General features: G+C 37.8%; 1 protein-coding gene across 1 annotated transcript; it reads right to left on the reverse strand.

The window, feature by feature from the left end:
- Window positions 1-772: 772 nt before the first annotated feature.
- Window positions 773-9,457, reverse strand: LOC129533139 (beta-defensin 125). Its single transcript, XM_055385074.2, has 2 exons — window positions 9,400-9,457; window positions 773-1,188 (listed from the first exon to the last, which is right to left on the reverse strand). The coding sequence occupies exons 1-2, from the start codon at window positions 9,455-9,457 to the stop codon at window positions 773-775; spliced, it is 474 nt and encodes a 157-aa protein (XP_055241049.2).
- Window positions 9,458-15,303: the final 5,846 nt, after the last annotated feature.

Here is a 15,303-nt window from a genome sequence, read left to right on the forward strand (position 1 = left end):
ACTCATGGACAGCACAGAGACCTGAAGAGGCATGTTATGAGGCTGCCATACTTGGAAGTTGGAATTCTAAGTGGAAAGAAGATTGGAAAGATAAGTAGAATTTGAGATGCAGCTTTTAATCTAATATGATGTACTCTCAAGGCAAGTCCCACTTTTATCTCTATCCAGTTAGATCAGTGCTTGTGCTGAATGAAAGAATTAGCTTCTGACTCTGTTAGTTACCAGCTAGAACCTTAAACAAAATTTGACGTCATGACACAGAAAGGCATTTAGGGTCAGAACTTACAATAAAAGGTGGAGGGTAGAGAAGGGAACATTCATCTGGAACTTTCTATATGCTTTTATATGTTCTCCTATATATGATAGTAGTGGGCCAGGCACTGTTAAAGTAAAACTTCATGTCTTAGTCATAATAGGCAGCTCCAAACAATGGTCTTCGTTTTTGTTTTTGGCATGGAAAAATACATAGACATACAAATGTTCACTTAAGACAAAAATTAGCTCGTATATTTCAGTACATCGGAGGAAGACAGATAAAGAATTTAAGTCCAATTAAGAGAATCCTTGTATCTTCTATACATTTCTGTCTATACATTTCTAATTGTAAGGCAACTCTCTTGGCTGTTGTGTTGGTAGTAGCAATTATGTCCATCCCCATGGTCATCCAATCCCTGATGGAATTTTCCTGGTGAAATTGGATTGGTAGAATCAGCTCTTTGCATATTATTTCCAGCAGTATTTCTAGTTCTTCCATACCAGAAGTAAATGTTAATTAATTATGAGTAAGAGCTGTCTGAGAAGGTGGTGGCATAGTCTCGGAAGTAGCGGTCTCAGATGGTGGCATAGTAGTCTCGGGAGTAGTGGTCTCAGATGGTGGCACAGTAGTCTCAGGAGTATTGGTCTCAGGTGTCATGGTTTCTCCAAATTTAGTTGTGTCAAATGTTATCAGATCATTCAACATAGATACTGGGGAACCAGTAAAAGAGTCCACATCACTATAATCAAATGTTATATCCTCTAGGTGAATCATAGGAAATGCTGGTCGTTGAGTATATTCATGTGATATTATTATATAAATGCAGCATGATAGCTTGTTCCTACAAAGAAGTATGCACCTTTCAGTATCTAAACATCGTCTTCTGCAATGTCCTATATTATTCTTCCAACATTTTTGGGGTTCAAAGCTACCTGTAGAGAATAAAATATAGGTCAAATTTTTAACTCTGGCATCAACATAACTTTTCATTCATTCAAAAATTTACACTGACTGACATCTAGACTAATATGATGTCAAGTACAAAAAGCCATTGAAAGAGACAAACAGGAGAACAAAAAGTGTATATTAAAACTGTGCTATGTGCCATCAAAGAAGTTGTATGGAGAAAAGGAGAAATGTAGAAAAATAGAGGGATGGAGAGATAGAGAGCATAATGAGACTGATACGAAACCTAGAAAGAAAGGATGAAAATGAAAAGCCCAGGACCAGATGGATTCACAGCTGAATTCTACCAGATATACAAAGAAGAGCTGGTATCATTCCTACTGAAACTATTCACCCAAAATTGAGAAGGCAGGACTCAACTTTAGCTTATTCTATGAGGCCAGCATCATCCTGAGACCAAAACCTAGCAGAGACACAAGAAAAAAAAAATTTCAGGCCAGTATCCTTGATGAACATCAGTGCAAAAATCCTGAACAAAATAGTAGCAAACTGAATCCAGCAGCACATCAAAAAGCTTATCCACTACGATCAAGTAGCCTTTATCCTTGGAATGCAAGGTTGGTTTGACATATGCAAATCAATAAATGTGATTGCTTATGGATAGCATTTAAAGTACAGAAATTGGTAAACCATGGTGGTTGGAATAATATGAGAAAAAAAGAGGACTAGAATTAAATTCTAGTGAGTTTCAATATTAAGAGATAAGAGATCAGATAAGAGGAAACGACTTAAAAGGACCAATAAGATAAGTCAGATCAAAACAGGAGAATAAGACTCTAGAGTCTTAAAGCAGACCCCCAGCAGAGCAGAGCTCCAGCGAAGATTTGAATATAATAGTTTAGTTGAGAGACAATTCCTCCTTAAAAAAAGTCAGTGGAGAAATGTAGAAATCAGGAGAGCAAGAAATCCAAGAAAAGGTGAGTTATAACCTGTTATTATCATGAGATCATCTATCAACTGCTGGCCAGCAGGATGGCTGTTTTCTGTTTGCTCAGAGGACAATCCCACAGGGAAGCCCAGCAGCCAGGCTGCAAACAAGCCTCAGACTCATGGATGAGCCTGGGGGACATGTTACTTTCCGTTATGTGAAATAGACACAAAAAGATAAATACCACATGTTTTCATTCATAAGCAGGAGCTAAAAAAGTTGAGTTCATAGAAGTAGACTGTAGAATAATGATTACTAGAGGCTGGGAAGGGAAAGGAGGATAGAGAGAGGTTGGTTAACAGATAGAAAATTACACCTAGATAGGAGGAAAAAGTTCCAGCATCCTATAGCAGGGGTCCCCAACCCCTGTGCAGCCAATGGATACTGGTCCATGGCCTGTTAGGAACCAGGCTGCACAGCAAAAGGTAAAAAGCAGGTGTGCAAGCATCACCACCTGAGCTCCACCTCTTGTCAGATCAGCCAAGGCATTAGAGTCTCATAGGAGCATGAACCCTATTGTGAACTGTGCATGTGAGGGATCTAGGATGTGTGTTCGTTGTGAGACTCTAATGCCTGATGACCTGAGGTGGAACAGTTTCATCCTGAAACCATCCCCACCACCACCTTCACCTTGTCGAAAAAACTGTATTCCACAAAACTGGTCCCTGGTGCCAAAAGGGGTCCACTGTTCTATAGCACTGTAGGGTGACAGTAGTTAACAATCATTTACTGTATATTTTCAAATAGCTAGAAGAGACGATTCTGAATGTTCCCAATATAAAAAAATGACAAATGTTTGAGGTGATAGATATGCTAATTACCCTGATTTGATCATTACACATTGTATACATGTATCAAAATATCACTCTGCATCTTCTAAATATGAATAATTATTACACATCAACTAAAAGTAGAAGAAAAAATAGCATTTAGTTTTTATTAAAAAAAAAAAAACAAAAAACTTAAAAAAATGTTTAATTGGGCATCAGGTCCTGAAGGTGCAGTGTTACAGAAAAACCTTGAAGAATGAAAGGGTGCACAGTTACAGTAAAAACCTTGAAGAACTAACATCCATTTATGTTTTCTTCCCATAATAGCCTTGAACTGCAAATAAGTGAATTACCACAGGAAAAAAAAATATTACCAAGCCTCAAAGTTATTCTACATGAGGCTCAAAGGACCTGGACTATTTATCCAGCTTCCCCCGTAGTTGACAGATGATCCAGAGACAGCTGATAATTTTCTGGCATTTCTGGATTGCCCTGTACGGGGGTATTTCACAAGCAGTTGTTGAAAGACTGGAGATACTGACATTTGCAAGTCGGGCTGATATGCATGAAAACAGAAAATGCATAAAAGGTTATGGGGAAAGTTGTATCAGATGTGACTACATTAAGCAGGAGAGGAGACTGTTTCTTAAAGGACAGAGTGGTCATTTTGTAGTCAAATACTGCTGAGAGGTTAAAAAAAAGATGAAGGCAGGAAAATGTCCATGCTTTTAGTAGTATGAAGGTAACTTCATACTGAGGAGAGCAGCTTCCGAGTGGTATGAAAAAAGAAACCAAATTGCAGTTGGTCAAAATGTGAATGAGAGAGAAGTGAATGCAGGACCTGTAGATGAGACTCTTAAGAAGTTTAGCTCCAAAGAAAAGCAGAGAAATAAATAACTTATTAGAGAGCAATGTAAGGTTAAAGGAAAGCTTTCAGGTTTGTTTTGAAGAACGATAAATACCAAATGGTGCTTGCAAGCAATGAGAAAAGAAACAAGCAGTCTGGGCCCAGTGGCTCACACATGTAATCCCAGCACTTTGGGAGATCGAGGCGGGCAGATCACCTGAGTTCAGGAGTTCGAGACCAGCCTGGCCATGGTGAAACCCTGTCTCTACTAAAAAATACAAAAATTAGCTGGGCAAGGTGGCGAGCACCTGTAGTCCCAGCTACTCAGGATGCTGAGGCAGGAGAATCACTTGAACCCGGGAGGCGAAGGTTGCAGTAAGCCAAGATCGTGCCACTGCATTCCAGCCTGGGCAACAAGAGCAAGACTCCATCTCAAAAAAAAAAAAAAAAAGCAGAAAAGGAGAGATTAATATAGAATAGGGTGATGAGATGACAGAAGGGCACAGTCACAAATTCACACAGAGCAGACTGATCTTTAGATGGAGAAGACACGTTTCTCCATTTATGGCAAAGGGGACAGAGGAAATGAGTGAAAACTTCCTATTTGAATTGTTTAAATAAATGGGGCATGGGATAAGCTGAGGGGGAGAGCCATGTAGAGGAGAGGAGCAGGAAAATAAAAGACAAAGGTCAGGACAAAATAGTTGTCTAAAAAAGAGGGAAGATGGCTGGGTGTGGTGGCACAAACCTGTAATCCCAGCACTTTGGGAAGCTGAGGTGGGTGGATCACAAGGTCAGGAGATCGAGACCATCCTGGCCAACCTGGTGAAAACCTGTCTCTACTAAAAATACAAAAATTAGCTGGATGTGGTGGCACATGCCTGTGATCCCAGCTCCTCGGGAGGCTGAGGCAGGAGAATCACTTGAACCAGGGAGTTGGCGGTTGCAATGAGCCGAGATTGGGCCACTGCAGTCCAGCCTGGTGACAGAGGAAGACTCTGTCTCAAAAAAAAAAAAAAAAAAGGAAAAAGAAAGAAGGTTTATTTACAAGAGAAATGCAGTAGGATTTCCAAGCAGTGTGACTACTCATTTGAGGGGTGAGGATATAAATCTAAAGGGAAACTAGTGTGCTGTATTGTATGTTCATTTATCAAGCAGTAAACGGCATGATCATCTTTCTGAAGACAATTGCCCAAGGAGTACCTAGATAAGTGTATTCTAGGCAGAGGAAGCAGCTAGAGATAAGGCTCTATGGAGGAGGAAGGCTGGTATATGTGCTGAAGAGCAAGTAATTTTCTACACAACCTCATTTGAACTGAATGTGATAATATATATAAAACATATATAGATGTATGTATGTATGTATATATTAGGCTCACAATAATTTGGTTTATATTTTATCCTCTGGGGAATGTTGGCTCTAGTCCAACTTCACCAATTATTTATTCTACCTTCACTCTTCTAGAGTCATTTATTCTATCTTTGTTATTTTACTGGCTCGATTTTACTTTGTACTTCGTGGAATTTTCTATAAGTTTCAAGTCTAGACCTTCCACTTCTTTTGTGCAAGACAGACTCTAACCTTGCTTCTTCGTTCCTCACATCTACAAAGATTTATACCTTAACTTTTTTCCTCCAGCATTATCCATACTTGAAATATGTCATCTTGGCTCTCTTCTTCTCCTTTGTCTTTGAATTGCCTTGTTCTGTCAATTATTCTTCAAAATTGTTTCTCACTTACATTTCTTTCTACTGCTTTTAAATTATCCCCTCCATTCTTAAATTAGGCTATAGTCACACAGTCATCAAAGTTTTGGGCCCTTGAGGTACATCTGTGAACTAAACAGACAAAAATCACATGGAGGTGACTTTCTAGCAGAGGGAGACAGATAATAAAAAGTAAATGCACTCCCTGCTAGACTGTATGGTTTACAGAGTTAAATCTAAGACCTGAAACTATGGAACTACCTGAAGAAAACCTTAGGGAAACACTTCAGGACGTTGGTCTTGGCAAAGATTTCTTGGGTAAGACCTCAAAAGCACGGGCAACCAAAGCAAAAATAGGCAATTAGGATTACATCAAACTAAAAAGCTTGTGCACAGCAAAGGAAATAATCAACAAAGTGAAGATGTAGCCCACAGAGTAGGAGAAAATATTTGCAAGCTATCCATCTGACGAGGAATTAACAACCAAAAGTATATTAATATAAGGAGCTCAAAAAACTCCATTGCAAACAAAAACAAATAATCTGATTTTAAAACAGGCAAAAGATTTGAATAGACATTTCTCAACAGAAGACATACAAACAGCCAACAGGTATACATAAAAATATGGTAAAAACATGGTAAGGATGGTAATTTTTAAATGTATATTTTACCTTAATAAAAAAGTACATTATTTTGTAGATGAAAAGGTGACAAATGGTTTGCAGAAAGAAGGGAGAATAGATTTAAGGGTAATAGAAGATTCATAAACAGGAGTTGCACAAGCCTGTGTAACAAGGTGATGATTAAACAGCTTGAAGGAGGTAAAGGAATTAGTCACACCAGTATCTGAGGCAAGTACATTCTAGGCAGAGGAAACAAACGAAGCTCTATGGGTTGAGTAAGTCTGATATGTTTGGGGAAGAGCACTGGGGCCTGTGTGGCTGTAGTGGAGTGAACAAGGACTATAATAGTAGGAGATGAGGTGAGAGAGGTCATAAGGGCCAGATCCTGCAGGGCCAGGTGAGCCACTGTATGGACTCTTGTTACCGCTCTGAGTATAGAGGGGGCCCTAGCAGAGTTTTGAGCAAAAGTACGTGATCTGACTTCCAGTGTAAGCGGATCATGCACTATGTGTCTTCACAAGATGGTAGAAGTGAAGAGCAGAAGGACAGATATCATGAGGAAGCTATGGCAATAACACAGGTGAGAGATGATGGTGACTAGAATCAGAGTGGTAGCAATGGAGGTGACAAGAATAATTGCATTCTGGATATAATTTGCAGGCAGATGTAATAGACTTCCTGATAGATATGAGTGTCGTAGGATATAGAAAAATCAAAGATAATTCCAAGAATTTGGTTTTAGCAGTGGAATGATGGCAATTGGGAAAAATTCATAATTTTTTTTTTCTAGAGTGACAACAGTCATTTTTTTCAAAGAACTTCAGTCTGGAACTATTACGTTGTTAGGACATGTGATCTTCATCACCAGTATCTCAAAATCCTAAAATTAGAAATATGACTAGCAATTGTATGTTTCTAAGTAGGGGAGCCATCTAGCCAAAACATTATCCCATGTGTGGAGTTCTTTCTAAAACATACCAGATATATAATCAGCTAGCATCAACTTAAAATATATCTATGGATAGCAGTCCACTGATAGCTTGGCTTGGTAAAAAGTTGCTTCACAAGCCATCAGGTGCTATCTCACTTGAAAACACATAATATAAAGCCCAGAGAGACTAAATAGCTAAATTTCAAAACAAAACCTATAAGAGAACACAAAAATGAAAATCTCTAAATCAAAAGAAATGAAAACTACCTCTCCAAAATAAAAGGGAAAGAGAGACATGGACAATTTGTAGAAAAGTTAAATATACATTAAGCATGTATTTGAAGTTCGACTTCCCCATTACTCACAGACATAAATAAAAATTAAATATTTATATATAATATTTCATTTTTAGGACTTGGCAAGTATTCAGAAATTGATAATACATGAAGCAGACAGAAAAAAGTACATCTCCAGGAATTTTATGCTGAATGATTTATGTATAAGAAAGGTTATACTAGCCATCCTTGTCTATAAAATGTAAATGCACTTATTTATGCAAAAACAATTTGGCTAAGTAATTTAAACAGTATCCATTCTATAAAATTTATACAGTCATTGGAAATACAGTTTTTGAAAATATTTAGTAAATGGGAAAATACTAATAGTATAATAGAAAATTTATAAGTATGCTATACATTTTTATTCAAATAAGAAAACTGAGGAAGAACAATAGACCAAAAATATTTTGTCTCTTTTAACTTCTTTACAATTTTTTTACTTCTTTACAATTTCAAAATTTCCAAATTTTCAACAAATACAGCAGTTTATAATCAGAAATGAATGTAGATATTAATTCTGTAACTCACATTACATCAACATGTGAATCAAGACATAACAGATCATAGGCACAGTTATAACCACCTAATAGACATGAATAGCATCTTTCTAGGCAACATATAACACCTCCAAATTTAACAAAAGCCAAATTTCTTAGTATATAAAGATAATTAAGAAAGTTTAGAAATCTAATGGACTGGATGTTCAAACTGATTTATAACTAAAGTGTCATGAATTCAAACATCAGGACCTAATTTTCACATATTAGACTGTAAAACTGAATGTAGTAGAAAACTGAATGTAGTAGAAAAAACAAAAAGGACTGATGAGGGTGTGGGAAGCTGACACTCTTGCAACTGGTGATAGGAGAGAAGAATAGTTCAGCTTCTCTGGTAGGTGGTTTGACTGTGTGTGTGTGTGTGTGTGTGTGTGTGTGTGTGTGTGTGTCCACGTGTCCAGTCATAAATGAAAAGACATACATTTGTTTACAAATTTTTCTTGCCGAATTGTTTTTGATAATTAAAGACCTATTTTTCATCAGTAGCGGAGTAATTAATGTGAGGCAATTCATCTGCTCCTCCTCAAAGTTTTACTTATTGATTAAAAATAATGAACTAGGTTTATGTATGGATAAGATGTCTCTAATATATTGCTAGTACATTGCAGAACAATTCACATGGTGCATTTGCAATTGCATTTTTTAAAAATCTAAAAGGTATACACATGCAAATATAAATACATTTGTATTTGCTAGGATATATAAGAAATTGGTAACATTGATTCTGAAGGGGAAGACTGAAGAACTGGTATTCTTGGACAGACAAACATTTTTCTTTTCCTTAAACCCTATAAATCTATCGAATGCTTGATACATAAGTCAATTGCAAGTATTATTTTTTAATAAAAAGTTAACAATTTTCAAAAGTAGCATTATTAAATAGTGGAAACAGACTGTTCCTATTCATCTAAAATTAGAAGGTCCCCATTGGTCACTAGTCTGTCTATCCTGTCTTCACTCCACTTATTTCCACTTCTACCCCAAACATATATATTGTCTCTTCCATATGATAGTGCTACAGAATCTACAAACTGTCAATGGACTTGTTCACCGTACCTAAGAACATGAAAGTGAGGGCCTCCCTCTGAAGGTACTCTCCGGGCAAAGAAGAATTCAAGATGCTAGGAGAACTAATAGGACACAACAATGAAATAGATACAACAGAATAATCAAAATGGAAGTGAAGTGAGGCTGAACTAACATTGGATAGTTATGTAGAGAGAGAGATAGGGTGGCTCAGAGCATTAAGGAAATTCTTGTCTTTGGAGAAACGCCTCAGAGGACAGCTTGCTAGATGCCCCTAACAGAAAGATTCTCAGAGACTAGGGGCATGGAGCTGCCAAAATACGAGCATTCTGCTGCTTTGTTGGCCCAGATTTTTCCTGCAGATTCCCTCTCTTCCCATCATGATACCAGGGGAGCCCAAGGGCAACAACTCATCCTAGTCATCATCTCTGCTTTATAGGGTTCCATTACCTTTGGTCACCTGAGTTAGCAACCCACAGATAATGAAGGTCAGCATCAGGATATTCATGGCTCCTGGGAGAGAGGAAGCTCTGTGTCCTGAGGAATACAGAACACTACACAGCAAGGAATTTAAGTGGTCACCTTTACTGGTCTATCATGGGTGATGAACCAGAGAAGGGGAAAATGCCATGCCACCCAGATCACCAGACTATTAATTTGCAACACTGAGTGTGCATGACACAATAATGTCTGCTTCTAGAAATTATTAAAGAAAGCTGAGGCCTTATGAGATAAGCTATTATCCCGTAGAACTGTAAGGTCTGATGGAAAGAAACAGCCCCAAGAGGAAGTTTTTGTTAACTTTAGATGGGCTCAATTGTCCTTCTCCTCTGTCTGTATGCAGCACTTTGTACATACCCAATGACAGCAGAATGGTGTGTAAAGATATCACTTGTGGCAGTCCAATAGCTTACAACATCCGGTATTCACCTTTTCTTCTGAGTGATCACCCCAATATGAATTCCTGTGAAACAAGAAAGACACTTTTTAACTAATAAGTTCATAAGATTCCATCAATTATGAGACAGAAGGAATTTGGAATGAAAATAGTGAAAACAGGAAAACAGGTTTTGTTGGTGCTCTTCTTTTTCCCGTTCCGCTGTCCCATCAACTCTTTTCCCTCATTCAGAAATACAAATAAGAAATGAAATATTGAGAGAGAGGAAACATTTTAAAAGGAGAGGGAGAGAGAAAGAGAGAGAGGAGAGAGACCCAATGTAACATTATGCCCCCCATCCCCACTACCAAAGGAGAAAAATATAGGAGACATTTGTGAAATTGCCCAGTAGGAGTGATCAGCATTTTATCTCCTGGAAGAGTTTGCTGAGCTGTATTTCTCCCACATATGTTTAATACCACTAGATACCAAGGAAATCAGGAAAATTTAAAAAAATTTTCTAAACAGCTGCACTGTTTAGAAAAAAAACTGTAGCTCACTGCCCGTGTTCATTTAATTTTACATTAACATGCTCTGGAGGCTGACTGATTTTCAGTGTGAAAATACAATATACAAACTGTTCTTGGAATTATTTTTAAACAGAACTAACATCAGAATCATCTGAATAATCAGAATCATCTATTTTGGAAAAAACCGGATTCATTAAATGACTCTTTGGCCAAAAACTGTTTGAGAACAATGTTAACATGGTAATGCTACGCTTTCTAGAATTTGACATTTTCAGCGATCAAGAATTTCTATATTTTGTAAATGGAAATACCACTGCTAACAACAAGATGCTATAAATAGAATGATGATTTGTGTTTTCAAAGTCGATATATTAGAACGATGTGAAAATAATAATAAAGGCAAGATATTTTGTGGCAAAGTTATCTCAGGGTAAACCCTGCAGCTGCAAGTGCCACCAGCGAGTATTCTGGGTGAAAATGGGAAAAGGGTTAAAAATGCAGGATGGCCAAAGCCGTCCTAAGCAAAAAGAACAAAACTAGAGGAATCACATTACCTCACTTCAAATTATACTACAAAGCTATAGTAACCAAAACAGCATGGTACTAGTATAAAAACAGACACATAGAGCAATGGAAAAGAATAGAGAACACAGAAACAAGGATGGTTATCAGAGGCTGGGAAGGGTGGTGGGCGTGTGTGGGAAGGTGAGGATGGTTACTGGGTACAAAAAATAGTTAGAAAGAATGAATACGACCTGGTATTTAATAGCATAACGAGGTGACTATAGTCAAAAATAATTTAATTGTACATTTTAAAATAATAAAAAAGTATAATTAGATTATTTGTAACACAAAGGATAAATGCTTGAGGGGATGGATACCCCATTTTCCATGATGTGGTTATTATGCATTGCATGCTTGTATCAAAACATCTCATGTACCCAACAAATACAGACACCTACTATGTACCTACAAAAGATAAAAATTTAAAAAAAATGCAGGGTGCTGTATTTTGGCAGGAGATAATACAGACTTACCCTTAGTATATTTATAGTTTTGCTGAGTTTTGTTTTGTTTTTGAAAAACAAGGAATCTCTAATGTTCTCATCTGTCAGAGATGTAGCGGTGAAGTTGGAGAAGTGAGTTTAAAAAGTAGAAGCTATAAAGGAAAACCAGGAGCTTGATTAAGAATTTTCTGTGGAGATAAGAAAAGTGACTCTCCAATTGAGAGATGCAAGATGATCTGCCAAAGTCAGAGATCATAAAGAGGTTGTCAGAAAAATGCATAGCAGCATGTGGGTGCTCTTGGGCCAGTCAAGCACCACCTACTTGAGAATACCACCAACCTGTGAGAATGACTTCCAAGGACAATGGCCACAGAGCCTTCCTTCCTTACACTAGCTCAGCCAAGTCAGAGATGGATACCCCACCTCTGTGCATCTGGTTTTGTTAGTGTACATATTCTCTACTCTGCCATGGGTAGATACTCTGCCATTGGAGTATTGGGGTAGGGTAAGGTGACATAAGGATAAGGGGAGATGGAGAGAGAAGGTATATATGGTGCTTTTTAGATTTTGTGTCACTAAGAAAATAATTATTAGTGATTTTAGTAATCTCCCTGAAAAATCAATAGAATTAACTATTTGAAAACCAATGGAAATAAAATCTCGGGACCAAGAAAAGTAGATTCAGCTATAAAATAGATTTCATGCTTGCACAGTTTGCATCAATTTTGCTATCACTGCACTTCTCTTTTTTTGAAATTTCTGTATTTTAAATAAATTTTTAAAATCTTACCACCCTTGGCCGGTCGCAGTGGCTCACACCTGTAATCCTAGCACTTTGGGAGGCTGAGGCTGGTGGATCACCTGAGGTCAGGAGTTCGAGACCAGCCTGGACAACATGGTGAAACCCTGTCTCTACTAAAAAATACAAAAATTAGCCGGGCGTGGTGGTGGGCGCCTCCAATCCCATCTACTCAGGAGGCCGAGGCAGGAGAATCGCTTGAACCGGCAGGCAAAGGTTGCAGTGAGCCAAGATTGCACCATTGCACTCCAGCCTGGGTGACAAGAGTGAAACTCCGTCTCAAAAAAAAAGAAAAAAAAATCTTATCACCCTTCTTCATTAGCCTGTATTGTGTATTGTTTATATTTCTCTGTGGGCTGTAATCAGATCAGAGGCAGAGGCACACGCTAAATGTTAAAAGTTGCTTTTATCCTGAGTTATATATTTATACAGATGTATCTCATCAGTGTCTTGGAAAGGACCTTCTAGATAATCTTAGATTGGATATCAAATATAGAGAATGGATATCGAATGCACAGCATAGCATAAAATCTTCACTGAGGCACAGCATACATGGTTGACCTGCCCATTTCTGTTGCTGATGTGTGGGCATCCCTGTTTAATCACAGAACTCCTTCTTACTGAGGCTGAGCCTAAGTTCAGAATCGTTTCCAGAATCCTTTCCAGGAAAGTTGGTGTCTTTATCATCTATAATCTAAGCCCAACCTCTACTTTACAGATGGAGAAACTGAGGCCGACATAAAGGTCTCAGTGTGATCCTCTAATGTGATCCAGGTTGTCAACATAAGCCGTGTCCAGAGAGACAATCTAATTCTAACTGCTCATTTTATAAAAGAGCACATTTGGTCCTCAAGAAGGAAAATGGTTTGCCCCAAAGTAAAGTAATATGCCCAAGGTCACACAGTTAAAGAGCATGAAGCAAGACTTTTTCATTCCAATGGAGAAAATTATCTGCCCATATAAGGGGGGGGAAAAACCCAGAAGGAAGAAGCAATGATAACAGCAGAGAATGTCCAGAAGTTACCACAATGTTCTGAGAAAGGATCACACCAGTGACTTTTGTGCTTGTGTAGTGGTGGTAGCATTCGTAATCATGATCGTGTTCTCATCTCTAGAATGCATCTGCCCTCCAGGAAGACCATTAAGGAGCTGATATTACCAAATGTTTGAGTATAAGCTATTTGAAATCTGAAGATTGGGTGGTGTCTGAGTCTGAGACAGCTTCAGATAAAAATGTTTCTTTCTTTTGCTTTTTTAATTAAAAAAATGTTTTAAATCAGTCTGGGGTTGGGGAACACTTCTTATAAATGGAACAAAGATAAGAAGGATAGAAGGCATCATTACAAATAAGGCAATATGAAAGATATTGGAATGAAATTTTTAATAGAAAAAAGGGGAAAAACTTGTACTTTAGAATTTTTATGCCCAGTGAGAATATATGTCAAATATGAATATAAAATAAAGATATTTTCAGGCAATAAAAGCAGAGAATGTTCATCACTAACATACCTTCACTGCAAGAAATGTTGATGAAAGTTTTTTTTTTTTAACTTTTATTTTAGGTTCAGGGGATACACATGCAGGTTTGTTACATGGGTAAATTGCTTGTCACTGGGTTTGGTGTAAAAATGATTTTGTCACCCAGGTAGTGAGCATAGTACCTGATAGTTTTGGTTTGTTTGTTTGTTTGTGATGGAGTCTTGCCCAGGTAATTTTTGTATTTTTAGAAGAGACAGGGTTTTGCCATGTTGCCCAGGCTGGTCTCAAACTCTTGAGCTCAAGCAATCCTCCTGCCTGAGCCTCCCAAAATGCTGGTATTACAGGTGTGAGCCACCATGCCCAGCCTATTTCTCCTTCTTTTATGAAGCTTAGTTTTGCAGGATATGGAATTCTTCACTGAAATTTCTTTTCTTTAAGGATGCTAAAAATAGGCCCCTAATCTTGCTTGGTTTGTAAGGTTTCTGCTGAGAAGTCTGCTGTTAGTCTGATGAGCTTCCCTTCATAAGTGACCTCAGGCTTTTCTCTAGCTGCCCTTAAGATTTTTTTCTTTCACGTTGACCTTGGAGAATCTTATGACTATGTGTCTTGGGGATAGTTATCTTGTAGTTATCTCACAGGGGTTATTTGCATTTCTTGAATTTGCATGTCAGCCTCTCTAGGGAGATTGGGGAAATTTTCATGGACTATCCTCAAATATGTTTTCCAAGTTACTTATTCTTTCTCCTCTTTCAGGAATGCCAATAAGTTGTAAGTTTGGTATCTTTACATAATCCCATATTTTTTAGAGGTTTTATTTTTAATTTTTTTTCTTTAGTTATGTCTGACTGTGTTGATTCAAAGGACTGATCTTTGAGCTCTGAGATTCTTTCCTCAACTTGATCTATTCTGTTGTTAATGCTTCTGAATGTATTACAAAATTCCTATAATGAATTTGTCAATTGCAGAAGTTTCTTTTGGTTCTTCCTTAAAATGGCTATGTTATCTCTGTACTTTTGGATTGCTTTACTGGCTTCCTTGGACTGGGTTTCAACTTTCTCCTGAATGTTGTTGAGCTTCCTTACCTTCCAGATCATGAATTCTATGTCTGTCATTTCAGCCATTTCAATCTGATGAGAGCTAGTATGATTGTTTGGAGGTAAGGAGACATTCTGACTTTTTGAATTGCAAGAATGTGTGCTGATTCTTTCTCATCTAAGACAGCTGGTGTTACTTTATCTTTTTGAAGTTACTATCATTTGGTTTTGACTTTTTGTTTTATTCTTCTTCATTTTCCTTGATATTTTGACAGTGATGTATGTTGAATATAGCTGGCTTTTTTCTGGGTGTTTTCAGAGGGCCAAGTCTCTATGCCAGGTCTTTATTTTTGACTATGTTCCTGCATTGGGTTTCACTGGTAATGTGTGCTGAAACAGTATTTGTTTGGCGGTGTAATTCAGGCTGCAATCCAGTGGGCGGTGCTTAATAGTAAAGGCCAGCAGATAGGCTCTTAGCCACACTTAGCTTAAGATTAGGTCCCGATGTGTGATGTTCCCCTTCCTGTGTCCATGTGTTCTCATTGTTCAATTCCCACCTATGAGTGAAAACATGCAGTGTTTGGTTTTTTGTCCTTGTGATGGTTTGCTGAGAATGATGGTTTCCAGC

This window comes from Gorilla gorilla, chromosome 12 (assembly GCF_029281585.2).
Source record: "Gorilla gorilla gorilla isolate KB3781 chromosome 12, NHGRI_mGorGor1-v2.1_pri, whole genome shotgun sequence".
In the NCBI taxonomy this organism is placed as follows: domain Eukaryota; kingdom Metazoa; phylum Chordata; class Mammalia; order Primates; family Hominidae; genus Gorilla; species Gorilla gorilla.

Bases quoted from the DNA above. Each gene is read 5' to 3' on its own strand.
- LOC129533139 (XM_055385074.2), bottom strand. From the start codon at position 9,457: ATGAATATCCTGATGCTGACCTTCATTATCTGTGGGTTGCTAACTCAG. The intron at 1,189-9,399 runs GTAATGGAACCC...TATTCTCTACAG, and splicing joins GCTAACTCAGGTGACCAAAG to GTAGCTTTGAACCCCAAAAA.